The sequence below is a fragment of the Agelaius phoeniceus genome, chromosome 1, assembly GCF_051311805.1.
Source record: "Agelaius phoeniceus isolate bAgePho1 chromosome 1, bAgePho1.hap1, whole genome shotgun sequence".
NCBI lineage: Eukaryota > Metazoa > Chordata > Aves > Passeriformes > Icteridae > Agelaius > Agelaius phoeniceus.
The window spans coordinates 112204896-112231579 of record NC_135265.1 but is presented as its reverse complement, the minus strand read 5'-3'; the positions used below and the strand labels follow the sequence as shown (position 1 = coordinate 112231579).

Genomic DNA, 26684 nt, shown 5'->3' with positions numbered 1-26684 from the left:
CACTTTCCACAGTTTATTTACATTTTAAGACTAACTTTAATCTCAATCACATATCCATACATTTCCTTTGTTTCACTAAAACTTAAATGCATGGTTTATTAGAACAAAGACTGTAAACAAATATTTGCCATGTCCAATACATGTAACACAGGAGCTGCTTAACAGAAATTAATCCCCCCATTTTATAAATACAGGTATCAAAACAATCCTGAACATACTTTGTGACACTACTAGTAGTCGGCACCCACACCCTTGCAAAATTAAACAAGATGAGCAACGGTATTCACTGTACCTGCTACCTTAAAACAAATTTAACTGCAGCTCTTTTACTAAGCAAGATGGATAAAGCATGCCATTTATATTTTGCCTTCTCCAGAAATTATTTTCAGTAACATATATTATTCCACAGCAATCTGACACTTTCTGTCATGCTTTCACCTTGTAAAACCTGAATTCCAATTATAGGCTATTTCAGGCTTATGCTTAAATGACAGTGCCTCAGTAAGAGAAAAAAAATAATTGTGCTGCCTTTTTCTCCCATAGTGCCTGAAAACATATTGGGCATACATATATTATATATATTCTTACAAATGTCCAGGTCATGTATACCAGCTGAAATTCTTTAATGTGTGGGTGTTTGCATTGTGAGATTTAATCAAGACATTACATGAGTAGAAGGTTGTTGTTTTAAGACAGAAGTTTGAGAATCAGCTAAAATTAATTATTGTAAGTTTGTCCCTCTGGAGGTTGTGGAAGCTTCATATTTTCTTTGGACATCATTAGACGTCTTAGCTCTTGAAGTACAACTTTAATGCTATATGAATTTTGCCATTTTGCTAACACTGGTATGCTCCGTGCATCCACCTGGAAAAAGAATAGAGAAATCTAATTTATAACTGAACACAAAATATCTACATAAATAACTGTTACCAACAGTTGCTCTAAGAAATGGTCTAGGCATTCCCTGACACCTTCTCTGTGGCATAAAGTCCCTGTGTTCCTAAAATATTTTAAGGAAAACAATCATATACTTACACACAGATACAGATTCTGCAATAAAATCCATGCAGCTGGACCCTTCCATCTGTGCTGCTACTTATATTAGTGTGAAGGAAAAGAGGACGGGAAGAGGACATCAGCAAACTGTTCACTGCAAAACCGAAACTGCTACCTCACAAAATTTATAGGTTTTTTTTCAAATTACCCCCAAAAAGAAACAAATAATCACCTTCACTATGCTAATATATGCACCTTTCTAAAGGAACATTTCCCTTATTATTTCCTTCCTACAAGTCCTGTTGGTGATTTCTTTCACAGATACTACACAGTGCTTCTGATACATCTAGAGGCACTACATGTATTAAGAAATGTCTTGAAATACTGAAATAACTGATTTGTAATGCTTGGACATTTCTTAGTTCTTTGCATCCTTCTCACAGTAAGTCATCTTAGGGAGCCGTGAAGATTACTGTACATCACTTACCAAGTGGAATATGAACTGAAAGGAAAGGACATGGGACTTCTCCTATGCGTTTATAAAACCTGTGGGACAATTTACACAATTATATTATAACAGGGAGGTTTCCATAGGAAAGTCAGCAATTGAAAGTTATCCTGGGAATTGTTCTGGCAGCAGGTTAATTCCCAACCCCTGCATGGAGGAACTTAAGAGCACAGAGGGGCCTACAGCTGTGCAACTGCAAAGCAGGCCCTGGGGCAGGAATAGGGCTATTGCATGCTACTGGATTCCTTTGATAGAGTTGCAGCCCATATGGCTACAAGAGTGCTGGAAACCACTGTTTTATGATTTAGGTAGCATAAAACATCAAGAAGTTTCTTATCCCATCTTAATTAGGGCAAGCTGAAAGAAAAAAAAACCTGGAATCAGAAATGTTAACACAGATGTTTTATTTCTAGATTATTTGAACTGAGGCTATTTTCAGAACACCAGATGAGACTAAACCTTTTTGTAGGAGGAAACTGAGGCCAAGGTTTAACAATGTGCTGGCTTGGGCAGCAATACTTTCCCAAGAAACTTCTGTTCCCTCTCTTGTTCCTTTAACAGTGCTACTGCCTATCAGCTCAGTTAAACCATGTACAAGGAAATATTTTCTGATCTGAACAGACAGAACCCACCTAGTTTAAAGCACCACCTTGGAAAGAAGTCCCTAGGAAGGATCCTTGACCTTATTTAAAGCTCAGCACTTAAAAGCATTTCTTTTCACACAATGTTCTGCTCAGAGCTGGGAACCCCTTAAAGTCAGCAGAGTTGCCAACAACAACTTGTATCATCAAGCTACAGTAAGAATGGCAGTCAGATGACTTAATAATTATTGCAAATATTTGATAAAAAAGAAAAATACCATCAAAATAAAAGCTAAATCATGGAGCAACATCATGCCAGTTTAAAATACATGAGTGTATGAGCCAATACAGAAAAAGGTTGTGAAAGTTAGCACTGGTGAAATCATCACTGTAATTCCTGTACTATTGCTACTTTTTTAAAGGGAGATTTGGGTTAACATGGTAGATAGGATGCAAAATGGCTGGAAAGGAAGTTGCCCTGGGACTACAGAAATTAACATCTATCTTCAGTCTGGAAATTCTGCTTTCACACCATCCTCCTTGCCCTTGCTTCTCCTCAATTCTGCCTTTGTCGGTTCCCTCAGGTCTGGATGTGTGCCTCAATTACAGCACACAGCAGCCAGTCACCACTGCTGTTCAAATAATGCAGTTCTACAAAGACTGGAACATGAGAGCTGATCACTTAAGAGTAAGCTCCTCCTGTTTTTCTTTTTTCCTGGGAATTTGCAACAAAAACACTCACAGACTGTAAACTCTGCTTTAACATTGAATGTTTTCTGACTACAGACTGCTGCAACATGACATTTTTGTTGCTTGTTTATCTCAAGTCTCTTTTCTGCAAGTCACCAACTTCTTTCATAACATCTTGCAGCAGTAAAGATTTTGGCTCAGGTTCTGTTTTCTGTCTTGCAGAATTGATTTCCAAGTTAGTGCATAATAAACTCACTTTATGAAGAACAATGATAAGACATTTAAAGACATTTAAGAGAGTGACACAAACTATGTTCAAGTCACACAAAAGCATTAGATAATATTCAAATGCACATCCTGGAACACAGGGAGACATTTCAAGGTCACAGAAAAGCTAATAAAGCTGCAAACTGCAATCTGAAGACTATTTTATTTAGATTATTTTATTGGGGGGGTACACCACTGTGGAACCCTGAATAATAAGAGAAGCAATATATAAAATGCATTATTTTTTTAAACAGTTGAAAATAAACCAAATTATTTTACACAATTATACAAAGTATTTAGTGTTTACAATGTTCCAAGTAACTTCAACAAGTAGCAGCAAATATCTACAGCAAACATAGTCAAAGCAGTAACTGGGCAGCTTACAGATTTACAGCTGAGTCCTAAGTGATTTAAAGTAAACAACTATTTCCAGCTGTAAATGGTATCCTAATGAACAGAAGTGATTGCAAATCCTGCAAGACAGACTGCTGAGGAGCACTATCACAGATGCAAAAATCAGACAACCTCAAAAGAAAATGGGAAAACAAACAGCACATTAGAATGCAACCTGTGTTTCATCAATATGAGATACGTAAGTCTCCAAGAGAAAAGACCCTGTAGCATTAGCAATAATAATCTACACTTTTACAACAGTGATGCCATTAGCACAAAAAAGCATTTTGTGCAGCTCTACACAAGTACTTGGACTTGTTTTTCTGACCTTAGTAACCTAATTCTGTATACAAATACAGCAGATCCACAGGTAAATTAAAAAGAAGAAACCCACAAACTTTTTTCTTAATTTGCAGTTAAGAAAAAAAAAAGACAATTTAACAGGGTGCCTCAGAGCACCTTAGTCTTTTGAGATAAAATATTCCTGAACTAGTTCTCTCCTCTCCTGCAGTAAATTTATCAAACAGTGATTCCTGAAGATATGCTGCTGGCAGAAAAGTTACTTACAAACTCCTGTCTCACAAACTAATCAAACAAAAAGTCAATAAAGTTGTACCTGTCAGTATTGATAAATTCATTAAACACATGCCCTTTTCATGCAAAGAGTAAAGGAATTTTTGAGTAAAGGGATTTTGAATCAAGAAAGTAAAGAACCATTGCCCACAGAGCAGTATGAGAATAGCTTGCTTAGATCCCTAGTAACTTATCCATCTTTCCCCTGTACCACTCACACTCTAACTCAATAGAAATTATCACCCTCTAAAACCCCCAGTGTGGGCCCTACTTTTCCATAGATGTTAACTGGCACACAAGCCTACCTTAACAATATTATAAATGTTTTGAGTATAATCTGCTAAGACAAAACAATTTCAGCTGCTGTTTGTCTCAGGTTTCTTTTCAGCAAGTCACAACTTCTTCCTGACATCTACAAGCAATGTGACCAAAAGCTGGCCACATGTCAAAACCCAGGGTGCCTGCAGAAGCACGGATAGTAGAGGAAGTCTGCAGATGAAACCCTGCCATTAATTCAAAGAATTCAAACCACTTATGATCTATTAAATGAAAGATGACCAGAAAGTGGGAGAACAGCTTGGAAGAAACATGAAGGAGCTATGAGGAAGCAACTACATCAACTGCTCCAGGATGCTGAACATGCCCCACTATTTGTTTCACAGTTCCTCTAATGACCACAAAGACAAAATAAGATAAAATGCGAGACACTGGGACAATGGACACATTAAAAATGATATAATAAATGTGTTTTAAATTCACTACTTATGAAAATTCCTTTCATTAAAAATACTATTTATTCCCATTTAAACCCATTAGGAAAAAAAAAAAGAAGTTATGCATTTGCATAGGAAATCCTTCATAAGATATACAAGTTTATCTTCTGGGGCAAAAAATTAATGATGGTTTGATGTAAGATTATTAACTTACTAAAATCAATTTTTCCTGTAGCAATGACTCAATTTGAACAGTGCTTTTAAAACAACAACACAGATTTCCTGTCACAGTAGTCACCCTGTTCCTCAGCAAGCTGAGTGAATGTAGACTTTTCCAAACAGAAGCTCAAACTTACTGGCTTCAGTAAACAAGAGCCTTCAGGCTCTGCTAGTCTAAGGTCCTGCTTCTGAAAACCAGCACCTATACCTTGAGGTATGCAGAGATTAAGCCATGACAGCATACTTCTTCACTGAATCAGAATAATACACGTTCCTATGGTACTAGGAAGAGGTATAAAAATCATCTTCCAAACATACCATAAGCAGCTTTTGCTTCTCACCACTTCTCAATAAACACACACCCTTAGACAACAAGCCACAGTTGTGATTAAGGGCATGAGCTAATTTGCAGACAGCAATTTTAACAGGATATTCAGGTAGAGTAAGACTGTTAGCTACATAAAAGTATTTTCAGAGTAATTTTAGATTATTTCTGAAGCATTAGTGAAATAGCTTTGGATGACCTACCAGAACACCACTCTACAACCCACAACAGCTCAAAAGATGCCCTGAGAACCTCTTCCTCTGCTACAGTAATTGAGACACTTGACCTTCACAGTTCAGTACTGTTAATTACAGAAATGCAAGTCCATCTTTCTTGTAAATCTTACAAATTATTTAAAATCCAAAGATGCTAACGCACCTTTAGGTATTGCCTTAACCCAATTACTCTGCATTCACTAAAGACAAATGTACCCACAAATGGTGACTGTGTTTGTGATTGTGTTTCCTGCTGATAGATGCACCACTGGAAATGCAAGGCAGCTCACACCTCCTCTCTGAGCAAAGGGGCACCCCAGCTGCTCACAGTATTTAAGAACCTGGTGAGTAACAAGCTTGCCCGAGCTGCTGCCACAGCTCCTCTGTGAACTCATCCCACCCTAACTGCAGGATCAGTGAAAGCAACTTACTGCAAATTGACCTTTAAAATGCAAGTGACTAAAGCTGTATCAAAAGGTCTTAAGACCAAAGTTCAGAATCACCTTGGATTTGAATAAATCCAGTATAAAGGAAACGAGTATAAATACACCAGTTCAATACAGGTGAGTTAATACATCCAGAGTGAGTCTCATCAGGAACAATCTCAATTTTTAATTAGTGGAAACATCAGACAGAATCTGTAATATTCCTGCTACAATACAAAACTAATCCCCTTTTATAAGAGTATTATGAGGGAAATACCTACACAGAGCTTAAACACTTATTGTTTTCCTGTTCAAAACTAAAACCTTCATCTGCATTTAAATGAAACAACTGTCTTAATATTATAAATAATGCTCATCTCATTGGTAAGCCACAAAAAGCCACAAAGATTTGAAGAAGTAGGCCACCAAATTTCAATTGAAATGTGTATTTATATTATAAACATTAAATAGAAAACTGTGCAACATGCATATTCCTCACCTGATTTTCACAGAAATATTTTTTAGTGTAAATAACCAACATGGTTGATCTTACCATTTCAACTTACCATTCCATTGGAATTATTTATTCCATTCATATTTATTTTAGTAACAAATCTAACTGTAGGAGGTGCTTCTGGGTATTTAGGTCCACACTCTACTTTCAGACTGTATATTCTGTTTTCATAGTTTGTCTAGAAAGCAAAAAGACAGACTAATGCATTTTACTGAAAGCTAAATATTAAAAATTTTTTTAAAACAGAGCAAAGGCAAGAGGAATAACAATTATGAGATATGAAATAAATATAAATTTGTTAATATTGTATACCAACTGAAAGTCTTGGATTACTGACTGATTTCCACTGTTTTGGCAATATTGATTACTTCATGATTATGCATAAATTACACTGCTTTTTGACTACACCATACACAAGTTTTAATACAATTCTGTTTTTAATTCACATTTGCTCTCATCCTTTCTATCCACCTGCATCCTCAAAACAACAGTGGCACAGTACAGGACTAAGAGAAATCAATTAGCTTTAGGAAAATCACCACCTTCCCCCATAATGAAATACGTAATACGGTAAAAAAAAATGGAAATGGAGGAAGACAGAAATGCCAATAATTTAACAGTTAAGATATAACCAAAACCAAAATACAAATATAACCTGCAAAAGAAACATATCCTGGAAGTAGTTAGCTCTACAGAAAATATCTGAAATTTCTGCAGGTGAGAATCACTTGGTTTACTGGAGAGCTTTTAAGAGCTTGGACAGTAAAGTGGCTGCTAGCTTGCAGACGTCATTCCAAAGTGACCATGGAACAGATAATTCTAAGTGCAAGTATACTTTGAGAAAGCCACATTAGAATTAGAGATGGTTCTATTTTTTTTAATCTTGTCAAGTAGGCCATGCCAAAGATCAGTGCTTTGTTGGTGACTGATGCACGTGCCTCTGTGTTCCAAAATGAAGATGAACTCCATTTCTACACCTGCTTTCACACTGGCACAACAGAAAGAGCCAACGTGAACAAAAAAGCAGCAACATGCCTCTCAGCTTTCCAGAAGTATCATCTTTAACCTGCTCTGCATCAGTCAGCTGTCACTCACTCTCCAAGCAGAAGCATAGCCAAGTATCAAACAACAGGCTAGTTGGTGGCTAATTAAAATGCAGAGTGAAAACAGGACTACTGAAGCACCCTAACCATGTACCATAATTTTTGAGCATGCACAGAGACTGAACAGCAAGCAGGTCACAAAGAAACAGTGAAAAACTAAAGGTTTTCCATTATTCTTTCCCATTACTCTGAGTGTAATTAGGCACTGGACAAGGTTGCCCAGGGAGGCTGTGGATGCTTCAACCCTGGCAGTGTTCAAGGCCAGATTAGATGAGCTCTTGAGCAACCTGGTCTAGTGGGAGGTGTCCCTGCCCACGGCACAGGATGTTGGACATCTTAAGGATGAGCTTAAGGATCATTAGGGTCCCTTCCAACCCTTAACATTCTGATGCTATGATTATAAGCTAAAGGCCAGATAGAAGTCCTCTTATCCTGCTACAGGTAACATAGCTGCTACCACAGCAAAAAAATACAGTAACTAAAGTTCTCATTATTCATTCAGCCAGAATAATTTTCTTCCCCAGAGAGGGATGCTGTCAGTAACAGTGAAAATAGGCCAAAATGTATATAATTCTGCTCACAACTCTGGAAAAACCCAAGAACAGCACTCATTCTCATTCCCTTATCCAGGTGGCTTCTCAGCTTCTCAATTTTGCTCAGTTTTTCAAGTCAGTGTTTTACTGCAACCTAGGCATCCCTGGCCAGCTTCCCAAAAAAGCTAAAATTCCTTTTTCTGTAAGTCAGAAAAATGTTTCCATTAATCCAAAACAAATCTTACCCTCCTCTCTTGCTGTTGGGTCACCTTTCAAACAAAGCAATAAAAAAACTGATAAGCATTTTTTTTTCACAACTTTAGAGAAGCCTCAAATGAGAAGAACTTCATGGACAATATTAGGAATTTTCTCCATGTTTTGCCTAACTGTACCATCTACTTAACTCAGCCAATTCCAAAAGACACTCATCTTCTACAGGCCCTGAAACTAGATATGCAGTTCTTCTCAAGGTGCTGTAACTGGTTTGGGAGCTGGTGGCTTTCACTTTCTACAGTCACTACATATTGCAAGTCATTCTATCTGCAAGGCTGCATGTCCCTGAAATGGCACAAGATATATTATTTGCATGCACTCTATCATAAAGAAAATAAACTCACAGAACTACAAATTGACCAGGACTAGAAGTGTATCCCAAACTGGGTTAGTACTTTTATTACTTTTTTAAAACACATGGGATCTTCTATAATAGTATTGTAAGTATAGTATTATACACATCATAATCTCTTTTCAAAGATGTGTAGTAGTCTGCCTTAGGTTGAACAAGAAAGCAGTCACAAGCAGTTCTGGAGGGTTTTTGGAGAGCCAGGGAGACCCCATGACAGCTAGGTCAAATTTTTCAAGTTCTTATCCCAACACATTAGACTACAAACTTTCTTCAAAATGGATTCCAACACTGATTCCACTGAAGCTAATATCCAAAGCATACAGTCATTGTGATTATATATTAAATCTGCCTTCTCCCAGCTGCATCCAATTCTTAGGAGCTCAGCAAGGTCATTCAGGTGTTCAAAGCAGCCTACTGCAAGTGGCAAAGGACTTCCAAAAGCAATTTGAATTACACTGAATCTATCTCTGGAACTCTGCTACTTTGGAAGACATTATTTTCACTGAGGCAGAGCTCTGATCTCTGTCATGGACAGCTCATTCCATAAGCCCTGCAGCACCAAGGGACACACAAGACAGGTCTCACCCTAGCAGTGAAAGGCATGTGCTGAGGGCTACTCAGATATACTCATTTAAAGATCTCAGTTACACACTGATCTTTTGCATCATATTATAACTTAGGAGAAAGCATGCACTAAGTCAAGTAAAGTCCACCCATATCTGATATGGCTGACACACACAAGAGGTGATTACTTCTCTTGCAAGTTGTGTCAGTCTAAATGACATTCTACAGAACTTCAAAGGTCAGAAGGATGAGAGGTAATTAGAAGCTGCTAGTCTTTAGGTATGATTCAAGTGAAATTCTAACACTGCTATACTGAAAGACTCGATAAAACTTGTAGAAGTTGAAAATGCACTGCCAGTTTACTACAAAATTGAAATTATCAAGCACACGTGACAAAATGGGGAAAGACAGTGACCTGTTTATTGTACTATCAGTGTACACTTACGTTCAGTAACAGTGGAAATAGAGAATTAATATACTCACAACTGAGTAAAATATATCTCAGATCACAACTGGCTTTTACAGACAGCTGCAGAAACAGGAGAGGCTAGCCTGAAACACTTACATGCCAGAAAATGAAAAATTATACACTATTTCTACAAATTCATACATTGAATTTAAACTATTCCTTTACACTGTAGAATAGTAACATTTTTTTATTTTGTATTGCCTAGAACCTAACAAAAATTATTTCTTTCATCACACTTACCCTTGGTGGCCCAATAATCATTCCTGTCCATCTGGTGAGTGTCATATCTTCATCATCTTCAAGGCCCCAGCTTACTGTACCATCACCCACTCCCTTCTGCCCTTCTTCAAGTTCTTCCAGCAAGCGAAAATTACGAGGTACTTTAACTAGAGAAAATGGAACAATGTAATTAATACTGCTCACATTAAGGAAAAGGTAACAACTTCGTTGCTTTTATATGTTACACACTGGCGATTGCTCAATGTATTTTCCAAGTCAAGCAAATATTGCCTGCACAAATTTATTTAGCACTCTAATTGCTTTGAAGCAACTAACTGCTTCACTGGAAGTTAATTACTACCAAGTAATACCAATACAAGCCATAAAACAGAAAATAGGAGAGCACTCTTTAGCCTAAGATGGCTTAGTTCAGATTCTCTTTCCCAAGCACAGTACATTTCAAAATCAATTGACTGTCTGTCAAGTTCTAATCAACCAGAATCCACATTAAATCAATACAGCAAATTTACTCCAAAACAAAACTAAAGAATGTAACATTTAACACAGATTATGCTAAAAAATGTCAACTGAAGACTGAAATATTTTCACTTGATTACACTCGTTTTAAAAAAAAAAACAACAAAAGACTAATATCTGAAAGCAAATTGAAAATCAAGTCTTTTTTAATCTAGTGATTAATACTGCCACTTGCCAGAGGAGAAAAAAAAAATAAGCACAGAAGCATTGATTAAATTGTTAAAGAGAGATAAAGACATATCCACAACAGAATACACAGATTAACTGCCTTTAGAGAACACCAACTAACCAAACTATAATTACAGGATTTTATTATTATTCATGAAAAAAGACAGATATTGATAGATATTAAACAACAGGATGCTCAATTGCTTTACAGCTTCAGCTAAAATGGTACTTCAGCACTGAGAGAAGAATGGTAATTAACACTTGTGCACGCAATCATGGAATGCTTTTATTTTCAAATAAAATATGCACAATGGTGTAGTAACAATAGTATAATACCATAAAACTTCCACTTAGCTATAGCTGCTTATAATTACTTATTTTTTCTTATATCTTCTTACAGCTATAGTATTATCCATTATTTTCACTAGAGATCCTTTCCAGTACTGTAAGAATCCAGGTGCTCCATACAACTAAAAATTAACACTGGGTACACACAATGTTATTATCAAGTTTGGAAAAGATGAAGGTCAAAGAAAACTGTTTTGCATATCAGTTATTCAGGTTTGTATATCACTGTGATTTCAGGTTTTACATTACCCTAGTCTGTACTCCAAGCAGTCTCTATGCAAGAAATGAAGAGTTTTAATGTACTATTTTATTATTTAGTGGGATAATTGATAACTTCTCTTAAACAGTGTTTGAAACTTTTTTTTTAGTAACACAGACTAGGGAGGCACTTCCAAAAATTGCACAAACTATTGTGTCCAAGTTCTCCAAATTCCCAGGGAAAAGCATTACGGGTATAGTATCAGGACAGTGGAAGGAAATTAAGTCATTCATGTATGGCCTCACCTTCCGTCCTGCCTTGGTGCTGCCACTCATCTGAGCCCTTACTGAGCTACTTCAGCTTGCTAACTGAGCAGAAAATGATACATTTTGGCCAGTCTTCTCACAGCTTAACAAGCCAGCCCAGCCAGCACATGTACTGAAAGCACCAGCAGAGTACATCAAGAAGAAGATCACATCGCAATTTTTTTGACATTGAGCCGTTTAAAAACCTTCATTGAAACGCATTTTCCCATCCTCTGGCGCCATTTCTGACTTGTGATAAACATTAAGTGTGTACATTTATGTATCTAATTCTGACTAGAGATGAGAGCTGACAATCACACTGCAAGCACAAAGTTTTTACTCCACATTCATACATGTTCTGAGTTAAGTCTGTCAAACCATGGTAAAGATGGTAACAATGATAAAGTTCTACTTTGCATCACATGACTGAATAGATTCTGATTGGTAAGTGCAGTCTCAAATAAAAATAACCACAACAACCTACACCTACGAACCCCATGTACTTTAGCATTCACACATGACTTTAGGCTTCCCCAGCAGCTTAAATCCACCTTTTCTCAGAACCCCTGCTCTGACTGCAGAACTTCTGAGTCACAGTTTAGCTCTCTAAAAAGAACATACAAGATGGTACCAAACAGGATTTAAACTTATTTCTGATTATGTGCTATCACCTTTCAGCACAGCCTGGATGACACAGCTGCTCACTGTCCTGATGTTCCATGCCTTCTCCCAGAATTCTGTTGCTCTTGCACTAACCAGGTTCCTCTATTAGCCAAATTGTCACACTAATTTAGCAAAAAAGCTGTTTTTCCTTCAGGCAAAAATCAAATCCAACTAGTTAATCAAGTGAATTGACTCAGGAAAAAAGAACAACAAATGCCAGACTGCTGAGGCTTTCAGTGCCTTCCTTTGCAAAACCATGGGTGTGAGGATAAAGGAGCTTTTTGTGACAAAAAGCCACTGCACTGACTCAGCTGTATCATAAAATTGTACCCAACACATTAAACTGTAGAGATGACACTTACTAGAAAACAACAACCCCTTATGATGAACTGACCTGTGTTCATCACATTTTTTCCATCATATTATCTGTGCTCACTAATTCCCATAACTGCCCAAGGGGAGCAGTGAAGGACTTGGGAAACCTCCAGAACATCTCCAGAAAATAATTTAGATCTGCTTTGAAAAGAGACAAAAACATCTGAGAGCAAGAGCCAGACTCCCCACACTAACATTCTTATCCCTGCTAGAACTAAGCAGCAAAACAATGTTCTGAAGTTAAAAATAAGAGTAAAAACACCTTGTGTTAAAAAAATACACAATAACCCCAACTAAAAACACGTGCATACAAAACCCTGCCCATAACAACAAAATTCTCCCCCCCAAAACCCACTCAACTGCTTCTATGTCCCTGGCATATATGACTAATGTTTTATCATCAATACTTCAAACTTTATTAAAGTAATTACTGAATGTTTTCATGAAAACGATTATTGCTAGATTTCTGACAAGTGACACAGAATATCTTACAAATTAACACAGTGGTTTTTAAAAACAAACAAACAAACAACTTAACAAAAAACAACCCCTTACTATTATTTATAACTACAGACTTAGAAACTTCCAGCAAAATTAACTGGAATTAAATACTGTCTTGAGCATCCACCCCTGTCCTTGTGCATGCTATAGCACTCTACATGCTTGCTTTGATCATGCTATAACCTTTACACAAAACAGACTTACCTAGCTTGAAGAGTGGAACACACACACAAGATTGTGCTCTCTTCCCAGTAAAAAACAACAAGAACTTCTATCTAGAAATCCAGCCAAGGATGATCTGGATTTTCCAGAAATTAAGTTTGCTCCTAGTATAAACAGAAAGTTAAAAAAATTTCTCTTCTCACTATTTCAGGTATTTCAGAAAGCAGTTTTATCTTTAATCCAGACGATGCAATTCATCAAATATTTGCTAAAAACTTTGAAATATTCCTGACTGAATTTGAGTAAGAACTGTTATTTCATTTACAGAATTTGGACAATGAAACATCTTTCTCTTCTCATGTGCAGCCCATTAGCAGTATGAAATTACAGAAACCAGCACCATTCTTCAACTGACTACCAGACCTCAGGTGTTCTCCCCAATGCCACTTGCTCATGGGACCACTAAGCAGCTTCAGACAGGCACAGACAGGTTGGTTTTACTCTCTGTAACAGGCACCCCTCAGCTAAAGCCTCACACTTCCAAGTGAAGGGGATTAAAGCTGTCAATTTGAACACTGGCAGAACTACAGGCATGGTAAATTCCCCTCAGCAGGCTGTGATTTACAGCTCAATACAACACTGCATCCTGCACACCTCTTTGCAATGATGGACTAAGGCTCTGCATGTGAAAACATAGATGGTTTCATCCAGATTAAGAAAACAAAAAGCAAAACCTCTCTTCACTTTATCTGCAAAGATCACCTCACTGTGAATTTGACTGACAAATAGCCTCCTGACACCCCTGCCCAAAATCTGTCACAGGAACTGCCAAACAACTTCTACCAAACTCTCACATACAGTTGAACTAAATATATTTCACTTAAACAAACAAACAAAACATCATTCATGCTTACATATACCAACAGTTTTTAATTTAAAAATTGAATCATGAAACTGGACTACAGAAATCCGTTAAATGATCAGTGAATTTAATACCCTGGAATTAGAAGAAAATGAAACAAGATTCAGTAAACAAAGCCCATAATTTAAGCATGAGGGTGTACTTTCATATATATGGAGCTACTTCAGATATTACATTCTAAATCACCAAGTTAATAGAAATAAAAAACACACTACCACAAAGGATGAGTCAAGAAAAAAGTTACAGCTACGCTTTGATCCAGAATCTGCATAACCTGAAAAAAAATCAGGAAAGAAAATAAAAAGGAATCTTCAGTGTCCATTAGTAGTACCAACAACTTTCACTAGAGTAACAAATGAGAATTGCCTGGATGAACCAGTTCTTGCTAGACAGAGTTCCCCAGTTGGTAATGTCAGATCAGTGATACAGTGATTTAATCAGCAACATCAAGACAAAACACACAATTGCACTTATGTGCATTTAAGTCAGATTTGACAGACCTCACTGGATACATTAAATCACATTTTTAAACAATTCACATGGACACACTCCTGCAAATAGAGTTGGCAGTCCAAGCTCCTTACACATCAAATGATTCTTTGCTGTGTAACAGCCAAGAGTGGGATAACCTACACTCTGCTCTTGTCCCTGCAGGTTACAAAAGCAAACCATAACCCAAATTTTTAATAGATTAGCTCAGAGCCTAAAGTGTGAAGTTTTCTGTTAGCCCTAAAACTATGGTTTTTAGAGTAATTGTCCATAACCAACATTCCATACCAACATTCAGTTTCTCTTAAAATCTCCCTCAGTCCTTGACTTCAATCACTCCTGAAAGTTACCTCAGTACCAGGACCATTTTACCATAGTTAAACCAGCACACCCCATACTACCAACACTCCAAAAGACAGCTCTACACACTAATCCTAACATGCACACAAGAACAAGTTATATCAAAAAATCCTACATTAACACAATCAGATACTGTCAGGGATGCTATTCTTCCTGATTGAGATAGCTGTGTCAGGGAATCTGTAGTATGAAAAATTTTGAATTTTTGAGTTGGCTCTTGCCCACTGACTTCCAGCAAAACAGAAACTGAAAAGTATGTTCAGCTTGGTAACAAAGAGAAAAACCTCTCAAACCCCATTTATCAGCTTCAGGCTCACAGCAAAGTAAGCATTTCCTAAGGACAGGGAAAGGGGGGAAGGACGTCAGTCTTGCAAATTTCAAGCCATAAAACAATTTCTCCTGGGGCAGGGAGAGGAAGAAAAAAATACAAAGAGAAACACAGAGAAAACAACTTGTTCCTTTCAGTCTCTGAGCAATTCATCTTGCTCTGGACAAAATGAAGTAAAAACCTGAAATGCTGTACTAACAACAACAGTCCACACACCCACAAAAAGAACATAAAACAAGCAAAGCCTTAAATAGGCCCTGAAATGCCAATACATTAAAAACAAAACAAAACAAACAAACAAAAATTAAGGAGAGAGAGGAAAGAGAGTCAGGGCATATGAAATACTAACATATTCTTTTCTGGCTGCAGAAGTTATTTCTCTGAAAAAAACTGGGGGTTTTTTTGTAAACTTGATGTGTATTCTTGTTTGCCAGTTACCCTGCTCACATCACCTCTGAAAATACACACAAGAAAAGCCTTACTATCACAAACCTCCTATCAGGAAGTATTGCCAGGTGTACCCTAATGATATCGCAGTTATCTGAGGTTGATCACAGTAACCAAGCTCCAAACCCCTGAAATATTTCCAGTAACTAGCCTAGTTAGTACAACAACCAAGCTGGTCATGACAGTTTTGTCTACAATAGAACTCCATTGCTGGCATCAGTAGTGGAATGCAGCAATTCAATAATGAACTTTGTTATTCTTGTTGCTCTTGTTTTAAAATCAAGTATGTTACTACACACATAGTAAAATCACTGTTTCCAACACATGAATCTTATTCAAGGTAAACTGACATTTCCAACTGCTTTCCAGGAAAGTTTCAATATATTTCAGTAAAATTTAAATTCAAAATTCTTATGTCAGTCATTTTCATAAACTCGAATTTACTCTATGCTATTTTTCTCTACTTTCCTCCAGCAAGTATGTCCCAAAGCAATGAAACTCGAGCAATGGAATATTCTGCATTAACAGTTTTGAGTTTAAATTGGAGAAGTCCTATACTATGCTAACTTAAATGGTGAAACCAAGGTATTTAGCAGCAATAGGCGGCCCATGCACATTGATCAGGATGAGGAATAAGGTCTAATCAAGTCTGAACCTCACAGAGCTGTAAGCAACACCAGTTTAGGTTAGTCTCAATGAATTTGCAGATCTAACTATGCTTACCCGTGGAAATTTTCTAGGAATAGAAATTCAAGAAGAAAATCAGATGAAAATTCATTTCCACGTAGAAAGAAATTATTTATCCCAACAGAAAGAAACAAGACAACTAACAAGAATTAATAAAAGATGAGGAGAAGGTAAGACTCCACAGCTCAAGTAAGCAGGCGTACATCAATGAACAGTACAGAGCAAATAGAGCAAAGGGCCATTTGTTCACTGTGTTCAATGCTCACTGTAACTCACAGCCAGTTTTGCTACAATACTGAAGTGGTAAGAACTAAATGGGTTATTGTACTTCTTTGCAGGACTAAACCTACATATATATATATATATGGATACATTTATATCACACACTATGTAGGAGCCCTGTAACTGGTAAACCGCTTTCCCTTTTACAATATTTGACATTAAGTATGTTGAAAGCACACAGGCTGGAAGACTTCAAAGAAGAGGTGCAATACTAGGAACCACACTGAAGCGAAACTATGCATTTCATCAGGTTTTAGGGTTTGTGTTTTTCATATAAAGAAATGTCAATTGCTGAGAAACATTTCCCAGCGTGAGGCAATAAAGAGCCACAGCAGTGTGAAAGCTATAACCCTTTATCTTAAAATCTAATTTTTGGTTAAAGCTAAGTAAATTCATATTTGTTTTCAGAATTATATTGGTGAAAATTTCTATTTATTTCACCTAAGTGAAATTCTACATTTGGTAGTATCTTCATAGGCACAGTCCTAGCTTAAGCTAGGCTTCATGAAAATAACTTTTGATAGGAACTTCCTTTTTATTTCAGTTCAGCCACAGCCATAAACATGCTAAATATGGCTTATATTAAGAAGGCAGCTAATGAGAAACTGTTAATAGAGCAGAAGTCTCGGTCATTTACTGCAATTCAGCATTCAGATTTTGCTGGAGGGGAAAAGGGCTGGACAGGTATAGAGGTTATTTCTTTAAGGCAGGGCACTAATGCTAGTTTAAAAAACAAACAAACAACAAAACAATAAAGATAACAGGTTTATAGAAACAGGTTTTTTTCACCAGGCTTTCCATTTCATATGCATACTCATAACGTTAAGACACTACCTACTAGTGATAATAATTGAAAATGATAAATTCTACACAGAATGACAATTTCAGTGCTAGCTTTAGTTTCACTGGGGTGGGAAGAAATTAATTTCTAGACAGCTACACATTAGTAGCTGGATTGACAGACACATACCTGATTTACAAGCATGTTAAAATGGTTTAAACCACAAATCTTGATGCTGGAGTAAGAGATCTCAGCATATCAAAATGCAAAATTGATGTTGCAAAAGCAATCAATTTATTCAATATGTTTCAGTTGCTCATGGTTTCACATTAAGAATGACGAGACCTTAAACTTGAGTTCTCCAGCAGAGTGCACATTCCAAATACAGAACGTCTTCGGGAAAAGTTTGTACAATTTAAGGTTTTATTAGTTATGTTTTAAAGTATGAGAAATTACTAGCAAAACAAATAGGTACCTTACCAAGGCATCACATAAGCCTTCCCTTCTTTTATCTTGCCTCCTGAGTAACCAGAAGGGAGTTAATTCCTTCTAATAACTTTGATTTTTACCAATTCTGTTCTATAACTCATTGGATTATTTACTGAAGGCAGCCCTATGGACAGAACTCTTTCTATGATGGTCAGTATCCCCCCAGGAAAACACATCATATCTGTTAAATTTTTATTCACTTCTAATCATGCTCATGGCCTCTCCCTCTTTCTCTGCTCCCCACTGCCACCCCTTTCCTCTTATGCACCTTTTCCAGAGGAGCAGCAGATGGAAGTGCAGCTGCCATTAACTACCTGATTCATCAGAGCTGCTCCAACCTCTGACCAGCAGCCCTGGAGGAGCCAATCTCCTAAAAATTCCATCAAGTTTTTTCCACTCTCCACCCTCTCTCCTTACCAAGGCTCATACCTCACTGAAAAGCCCCATTCCACAACTCCTGCAGCCCAACTTCCAAATGCCCTCTCCACTCCCCTGATTTGTCATGGAACAACAATATCCTACACAGCCTAAAGGAGCACAAGGCACAACAGTAAAGAAGAGCAAGAGTCATCACATGCACATCAGCGAGAAGAAGCACAGAGCAGTCAAGATTGGATATGTGCACACACAGAATATAGCCCAGGCCTGAGAGCAACTCCAGCTGAACTCAGCTTTGTTAGCAAGGATGCAACAACATCACTCTGTCTTGACACTTTCATGCAAACACGATCATCTTGAGTACTGCTGCTGGCAGGGAATGACTAATGGTGCTCATAAAAATTACACTAATGAAGAAGCTTGCTTCACAACAGATACAAATGCTGTTAAGACTACATAACAGAGAAGGCATAAGCAAGCTCGTGGCAAAAACGAAGAGGGGGGAAGAAAAAAGAAAAAACCTCCAACTTTCAGAAATTCCCACAATTTTTTAAGTCATTAAAATACCTCATCCAAACAAACTTTTTTAAAAAGTTACCACAACAACAGAAAACTATAGCATAAATCCCACTAAACTGGACTGCAGTCCCAAAAGAAAATGGGTGTAAATTGCTTAAAAGTAATTTTACAAATTTGTACCAATGTTAGCGGCATTTCTTTATCAGTCTATATTGTAATCTCTAAGTGCATTTCTTTTAATAAACAAGACCACTGTTAACTAAGACACTGCATGACCAGTGATGCCTCACACTATAAGAAAAACCATACAGGTACTAAACAGTTAACTCACTAAATAACTCATCAATTGACATCCATGAAGGGTGGAAATGCACAAAGCTGACTACAGGTTTAAAACTTAACTCTTTATAGGCAACCACTGAATGAAACACATGAGATACTAAAATTCAACCAGCTTCCCCTATGTTTTAGTGTATGAAATTAGAAGTGACACATTTTGATGCTTAGCAAATTGAGAATTACTGTTTCAATTTTGTACGAAACAATATAAGGCAAGAAGCCAGCAAAAAGGAGTTAGAAAAGACAGCTGTCACTTCAAAAACCACCAGCAATATTAACTGTGATTTAATAGTCTAAGGAATCAAGATTTTACCAGGCAAAGAAATCTTTCCAATTTCTACACTGAGAAGTTAAAAACTAACCCTCAAATTTGTTTAGTAACCTTGTTTAGTAACTACCCCATTATTAAAAGCACAAAGCTAAATAACAGCAGAAAAAAAATTAATGGAAGTTAAAATGGCTCATTTTTGAAACGTGCATTTTAAACCTGACTTTGTGTTAGTAAAGAGAAAAAAAATATTTTAAACAGATACTTATTAAGTTACCTTTTAAATTACAATGACGCAGAAACTTATTTTTCCCAGATAAAGGGACAGGAGGAGCAGGAGACTACAGGAACTCAGCAGAGCCCAATATTTCGTCATGAAACAGCTTTCCCAGCATGTGCTTTAAAAGTTAAGAATACAATGTGTGACCCAGATAACATGAGGAGCATCAAGGATTTAGTCTAGCAAAGCTGTAAAGCTGTCTTAAACGGGTTACAAGTCATTGATTAGCAAACAGTTGTTCTAACATGTGCATGAAGGTCCTTTCCACCATGACTCAGCACCTGTCCACAGTACAAAACATAAAGATCCTTTATCTATGTAAAGCAAGTAATGTTATTCTTTCAGTTATACACATAAGCATACGCTTATGGATATAATCAGCACATGCACCAATCACCACATATTACTAAAGAACTGCCATTAAATTATTTTCCTACATTATTTTTGAGAGTCATACTTCAGCCTGCCATTTTCTATATGCTGTGGTATTCAAAAGTTCAAATTATTTAATATTTACATGATCACACATTCCATTTCAATGAGAAGAAAGAAAACAAGCAATTCCTTCTCTGGAAAAGTTCTAAGTTATATGAATAAAACTGGACATTTTACTGCAAATATACTGAATAAAGGACACTCCTTTTATATGTATTGGGCAAAATGTTTTGATTTACTCAAGCAAATTGCAAACACACTTAACTATCCAGTTTATGAATAGTCACAAATACAATGGAGGGAGGTGATTTTTTTCTTTATGCTATTAAACACATTTAATGCAAGAATTTTTAGAAGAGCATACTGAATCTATATTTTTTCTGACTATTTTTAAAATCTAGTTGAAATATTTCATCCTTCTGAAATAAAGATTGTAGAGATCTGAAGTTCTAAGTGTTGAAGATTCCATTCCTTCCAAAATGCTAACTAGGAAATGGTTTAGTCACAGACTTCAATCATCACACATTTTTGAAAAGGCTGTAAACCAGAAGCTCATGTTATTCAGAATCAGTCTGACAGCTTCACAAGTCGTAAGTTTCTGCACTGATTCAATTCAAAATATTGTTTGAATTATATGTGATTAGTGTATTCCAAATGACAAATACAAAGAAAAACATTCTTTGGGCAGGACAGCATATAGTAAAACCCTTCCAAATACTTAAATCAAGGCTACTTAGAACACTTCCCCCACAGCACTTTCTTGTGTGTTTCCCTGGTCTGTGCTGAGGTTCCCACAGGATAACTGAGACAACAAGGCAACAAAACCTAACAGGAGTAGCTGAAGCTGATTAGTACTTTACATTAAGTTTCAGTCAAGATGAAATATGAGCTATAGTGTAGATAAAAAAGAGTTAATAGTGGATATACTAAAATAGCAGATAATACTGAAAGATAACAGATAGAAGAGATAATAGTAGATAAAAAGAGTAGGGACAGAGAGAGGAAAGGTCTGTTAACAAAAAGAGGCTGAACAGTTTCACAGCATGTATTTAATACTGCCTCTGGAAAATCTTCCATAAGGCAAAACACAAATACTAACAAATACATATGTAATTCAATTCCACCAACTCCTCATAAGACTTGGAAATCTAATTCTTACATGAGAAGCCTTCTCATGCATGCTTAGGTTTATAGTACGGACCATCTGCCTCCAACTGCTGAAAGGCATATCCTCCTGAAACTCTGTGTTGTACCTTTATCCAGGCTAAAATTTTCCAGGATTGTACAGAATAGTTTAGATAATGGGCTTCAATACTATGTTTGATAACATCCCTGAATTTCCAACAAGCTCTTTAACAAATAGAAGATTACAAAGTAGGCCACTTTTTTATTGCAGGGGTAAGTTGCTTTGCTGCAAGAACACTTACACAGCTATTGTGGCAGAAAGACATAAGTAGGTTTGTATTTAAAGACAGAGACCAGGAACAAAGGCAGGAAAATCATACAGGCAAAACTCTGAGAAGAAACAGAGTATCTTGCCTATATATGCCCCAAAGTTGGAAAGAACTGATGGTCTATATATAGTTCTAAAGTAATTTGCAATCTAAACTTTTCTCAACACAGCTGAAATTATTTGTGGTTTGTCAAGATGTTTTTAAGCAGGCAGAACAATCAAAATTGCAATTCCTTGTGCATAGGACAGGATGGAAAAAATGCTCCACACAGAGTACTTGCTGCCTCATGGAACACAGTATTTTACTTCTTTTGTTTTGTTTGATTACTTGCAGCTTTAAGAAGTCTGTGCTTACAGAGCTAACACTGTAAACTCACAGAACAAACTTTGAGGACTCTAAAATTCTAAAAAGCTCTTAAACTGACTTCTTGGACCAGTTCTGAACAAATGAACAATGTAGTGGAGGCATAAAAGAGAAAATGGGAGGGAGTAATACATCCTTCAAGGTAAAACACAGTGGATAAACAACACAACTATTTCCTTGAGAAGGAAAAAAAAGAGGAAGGAAGCAAACATTTAACGGGTCAGAGGAAAAGAGAAGCCTACCTGTGCAGAGTTTTCTAGACATGAAGTTTAAATTATATCACATCTCCCACATGGAAAAAGTAGTCTTTAAATCATTGTTTCTACATCCCACTTATGAATACATCCCCTTATTACTCCTCTGAATGGCTTTTAATATCTAGATGTCCCACGCTCAGGGTATTAATCTTTACCCTCCTAAGCACAGGAGAGAGACGACATCAGCTTAATTTGGAATGAAGAAGAAAAGAGTTTCAAGGCATTTAAGAGTATTGCAAAATATCTCACGTTATAGAGTATCTTGCAATTGTGGGTTTTAAGAGCGGAAGAAAAAAATCCCAACTTTCAAAGCAAAATAAACCAAAACCATGACCACCACCAAAAGCCTCAGCCATTAGGGATGGCACACTCAGTCCTTGCTTCAGGGAGTCTAGAACGCACTCAAGACCACTTCCAGCCCTTCATTTTTATTCCAGCTTCCTTACTGTAGTCATGCACACTTAGAAATGCTTCCACAACCACCAAGTGTTTGCAAATAGAAGTAAAAAATAAAGTTAGGAAAATAAGTCACTGACGTGCATTGTGCCATTTCTACTCACAGAATCAATCATCTATAAAATCAAAGGGAAGGGCATTTTTGCATGGGCAAATTAGGTTACACAATGAAGCTGTTTCATCTTTATAGAGTAGAATGACTGGAAATTAAAAGTATGGATTTTACAGAAAAATATTTCACAGGGATCTAGCCACGTATCTTTCAAACACACTTTCAAAAAAGGTTGCTCAAGACTACATACTAGAAATAAATCAGGAATCTCATATAATTTTGACTGTAGATCAGTCAATTTTTCTTCCCTGAGCACCCAGTTTCAGCAAACCAAGGGGAATTTTCATTAACTCAGCCCCATCCACCCTCCCCCAAGCTAATGAAGCTCTCAGTTGAAGAGGAAGGAGACAAAAGCATTAGCAGCCCAGAGTTACAGCACCATACTTGACACTGCTGCCTTAATTCTCGTATTTTCCCACATAAATTCCAACCACTTAGGGACACCATCAGTGCCTTTAGGGAACATTCACATTATATATATATATATATATATATATATATGTGTGTGTGTGTGTGTGTGTGTGTGTGTGTATGTGTATGTATATATATATGTATATGTGTATATATATACATAACCCTATATATAAGGTATATAATATTACATACCATAGGCAATATAATATTAAGTGAAACCCAAATTATCAAAATGCAGAAATTAACTCCTTGTAATGATGTCTTTTATATGCTTCTTTTTCTTGAGATAGACAAGAGATGTTTAAATGGTATGCCTTAGTGAAATATTTCTTTTAACTTGAAACTGTGTTTATTTACATCTACTATGTATTTTCAAACAGATTAACAGAATGAATCTCCAGCTAAGCAATATGAAACTTGATGATTATATATTACACACAGCTGCTCTCTCCTCTAGAAAACTGACTTGTTTAACACCAGACCTCCAGCAGTACCCACACAAATAACCTAGATCAAGCTTCAAGCAGAAGTTGTAATATCAGATCAAACTGCAGCTTACTAATATCCATTTCTAGCACATGCAGTATCTACGTGCAAAATTTACTCATTACAGTAATTTTTGTAAAGCAGGTAAGATTTTGTAAAGCAAGTAAGATACTTATTCAACAGCAATGTAGCACTGATATATACAATTTATTTGGCACACATTAAACAGCCATTTTCAAAGTAAATTCTCTGCTGTTAAATGCACATAATTTGTTACATTATTGCTCACAGAATTAGCAAGCCCAGGAAAGGAATTTCTGGGATAAAAGACAGTTGACCTTAGTAAAAGTTTTGGTGTTGACTTCCTTGTTATAATTTCATTCCTTGACTTCATGCAGTCAGGTTTTTTTCTGAAATAAATAATGATGAAGTTGAACTTTATAGCAAGAGCAGACTAAAGTAACAAAGGTTTAAATCTTAAGTCTATAACAAAGTTAAGTCTATAGCAAATCATTCCCTCCCCTCCTCCACAAATGATTATAATACAGCTTCCTGGCAAGAGCAGTTCTGGGTGAAGTCTGAATTTTTACATACTATGTGGAAAGTATAAAACAAACCCTCCACCACCTCATGTGTGTGCCAATAAAAAGTCTCAGTATTTTCTCCACAAGAATATGTTGTTTTAGAAGCTCTGACTAATTTTCGCAGCAGTTTTGTTGATGATTCAGCCTGCTTGCTGCATTTTACTACAACAAATTAGTTTAATTTAATTTCTTCAACAAGATGTACATGCAGTACTGGCCCTTTACATTGTTTGGAGCGGTCACACGTATTAGGAGTTTCCTCCATCTCCTCCTTTTTATGAACTTTAAGTGTGGCTGTATTTCTGAGGCAAAAACAACCCCCACTGATTAACTGCATATAAGAGATTTTAAAACAACTCTTGTAAGACTGCAAAGAACACTTATGGCAGTGAAACCCATCAAAGTTCAGTCAAAAACCATTTATTCTTATAGGGCTGAAGTAGAAAAAAAATAGCGATTCTTTGTAACTGATATTCTGCACTATCCAGGTTGAATGCCAAATGCCAGTGCTCAATACATGACCTAAACCAACTTTGCTTCCTACTGTATTACAGGCAATCTCCAGTGACAGCCTAGACACAAACTGAAGTCTTTCAGTGTTGCTCTGAACCTTTTTAAATTTAGAAAAAACCCTTTTAAATTTACACAACAGGAAAAAAAAGTAAAAGAGACCTAACACAATAAAATGCAGTAATTCCCAGATGAGCAAATACTTGTGTTTCTCTATATCCATTCTAGCTCAGTTTATCATAGGCAATAGCTATCTTTTTGGACTGCTCTTCCACATAGCTGCAAAAGCTACTTCAAAAGCTACTTTATCAAATTCCACTCTGAAAATCCCACATCCCCAAACGTATTACCAACTGGAGATGACTCTCCTTCCTCAAAAAAAAAACAAACCTGCCCAAGCACTTCTCACAGGACCAACAGCAAGGTACCAAGACCAGTTTAAATATACAGATGTTTTTTATCTTTTGTTATAGTCCCAATTCCCCAATGATCCACTGGATTGGTAGCAGAAATAAATTAGTGGTCAACATTTACCCTAGACTAGCTGCTGAAGTGAATTCATTCCTATTAATCCCACTTATAAAGTTTCAGGGATGAGAGAAGAGTAAACAAGCCTCTGAAGACTTCAGGTTTTTAGCACTGGGGGAAAGGTCTTATTGTATTTGAAGCTCCTCATGAAATGAAACTGAGACAGTTAAATTGTGCTTCTACATTTAGCACTTGAAGCAGTATTCTTGTCCCTTTCTTTGTCACCACTTTCCACAACGTTCTGGTACACCATTGCTCCACACATGGTGTGCTGGTTACTGAGAGGGGCTTCCTGGGATGACTGGCAGCTCTTTGCCCTTAAGCTGGCTTACGAGAGAGACCCTTTGGCTTCAATGGATGCCACAGGGAAGAGAGCTCCACTCCTTCTCCCCATTATGCTACAGTCACCACCAAAGTGAAGTATCTTTGTCCCAAAACACAACACAGGCCTAAGCCCTTCTCTCCCAAATAAAGAGGGGACACAGACAACCCTTTTATTTTAGATACTACCACACCACGTCTTCTGTGTTCACCCAGCAGTACACTGGGACGAATCTTCAGCACAAATCTTTCTTTCCTGCAGCATTTTCACCAGGCTAACAACATCTCCTCCCTTCCCCACGGACACCAGCATCTATGCATCCATCGCTGCCCCTTGGCAGGTCAATTCTCCCCTCCCCCGGCACTCGGAGCCCTGTCTCCCAGTACGCACCCCAGGCCGGGCTCTCACAAGGATGTCGCTGCCCCACGGACGGAAGGGATGGGGCCCTGGGCAGAAGTGAATTAGGAGGAATTTCTTCTCAATGGACATTGGAAGGGGCTGCCCAGGGAGGCGGTGGAGTCACCGTCCCTGGAGGTGCTTCAGGAAAGACTGGACGTGGCACTCGGTGCTGTGATCTAATTGACAAGGCGGTGTTCGGTCATAGGTTGGACTCGATGACCTCAGGGGTCTCTTCCAACCTAACTGAGCCTGGGATTCTGTGATAACCTGTCCCGGCGCCCCTGCAGCTTCCCTTTCCCCCCTGTCAGAAGACAATTCCTCCCCACTCGGGTCTCTCCCAAGGGGGAGAGCTCGCCCCCCTCCATCCCGGCCAAAGGAGACCCGCCCCAGGCCCCTGTGGGGGCGCCTCCCCAGCAGGAGCCCAGCGCGCCGCTCTCCCGGGCCCAGCGAGCCCCCCCTCACAGACCTGTGGATCCGGCCATCTTGTCCGAGCCCCCCCCACACCGCTCCGGGCCCGCACGCCACGCGCGTCACTTCCCCTCGGAGCGGCTCCGTCACTTCCCGCCAGGAAGGACGGGGCGCATCCCGGCAGCGCGGGAGCGCGC

General features: G+C 37.6%; 1 protein-coding gene across 1 annotated transcript; it reads right to left on the bottom strand.

The window, feature by feature from the left end:
- Positions 1-26684, bottom strand: UBE2V2 (ubiquitin conjugating enzyme E2 V2). Its single transcript, XM_054630981.2, has 4 exons — positions 26546-26684; positions 9954-10099; positions 6472-6597; positions 1-864 (listed from the first exon to the last, which is right to left on the bottom strand). Exons 1-4 carry the CDS (start codon positions 26559-26561, stop codon positions 718-720), a joined length of 435 nt encoding a protein of 144 aa, XP_054486956.1. The 5' UTR covers positions 26562-26684; the 3' UTR covers positions 1-717.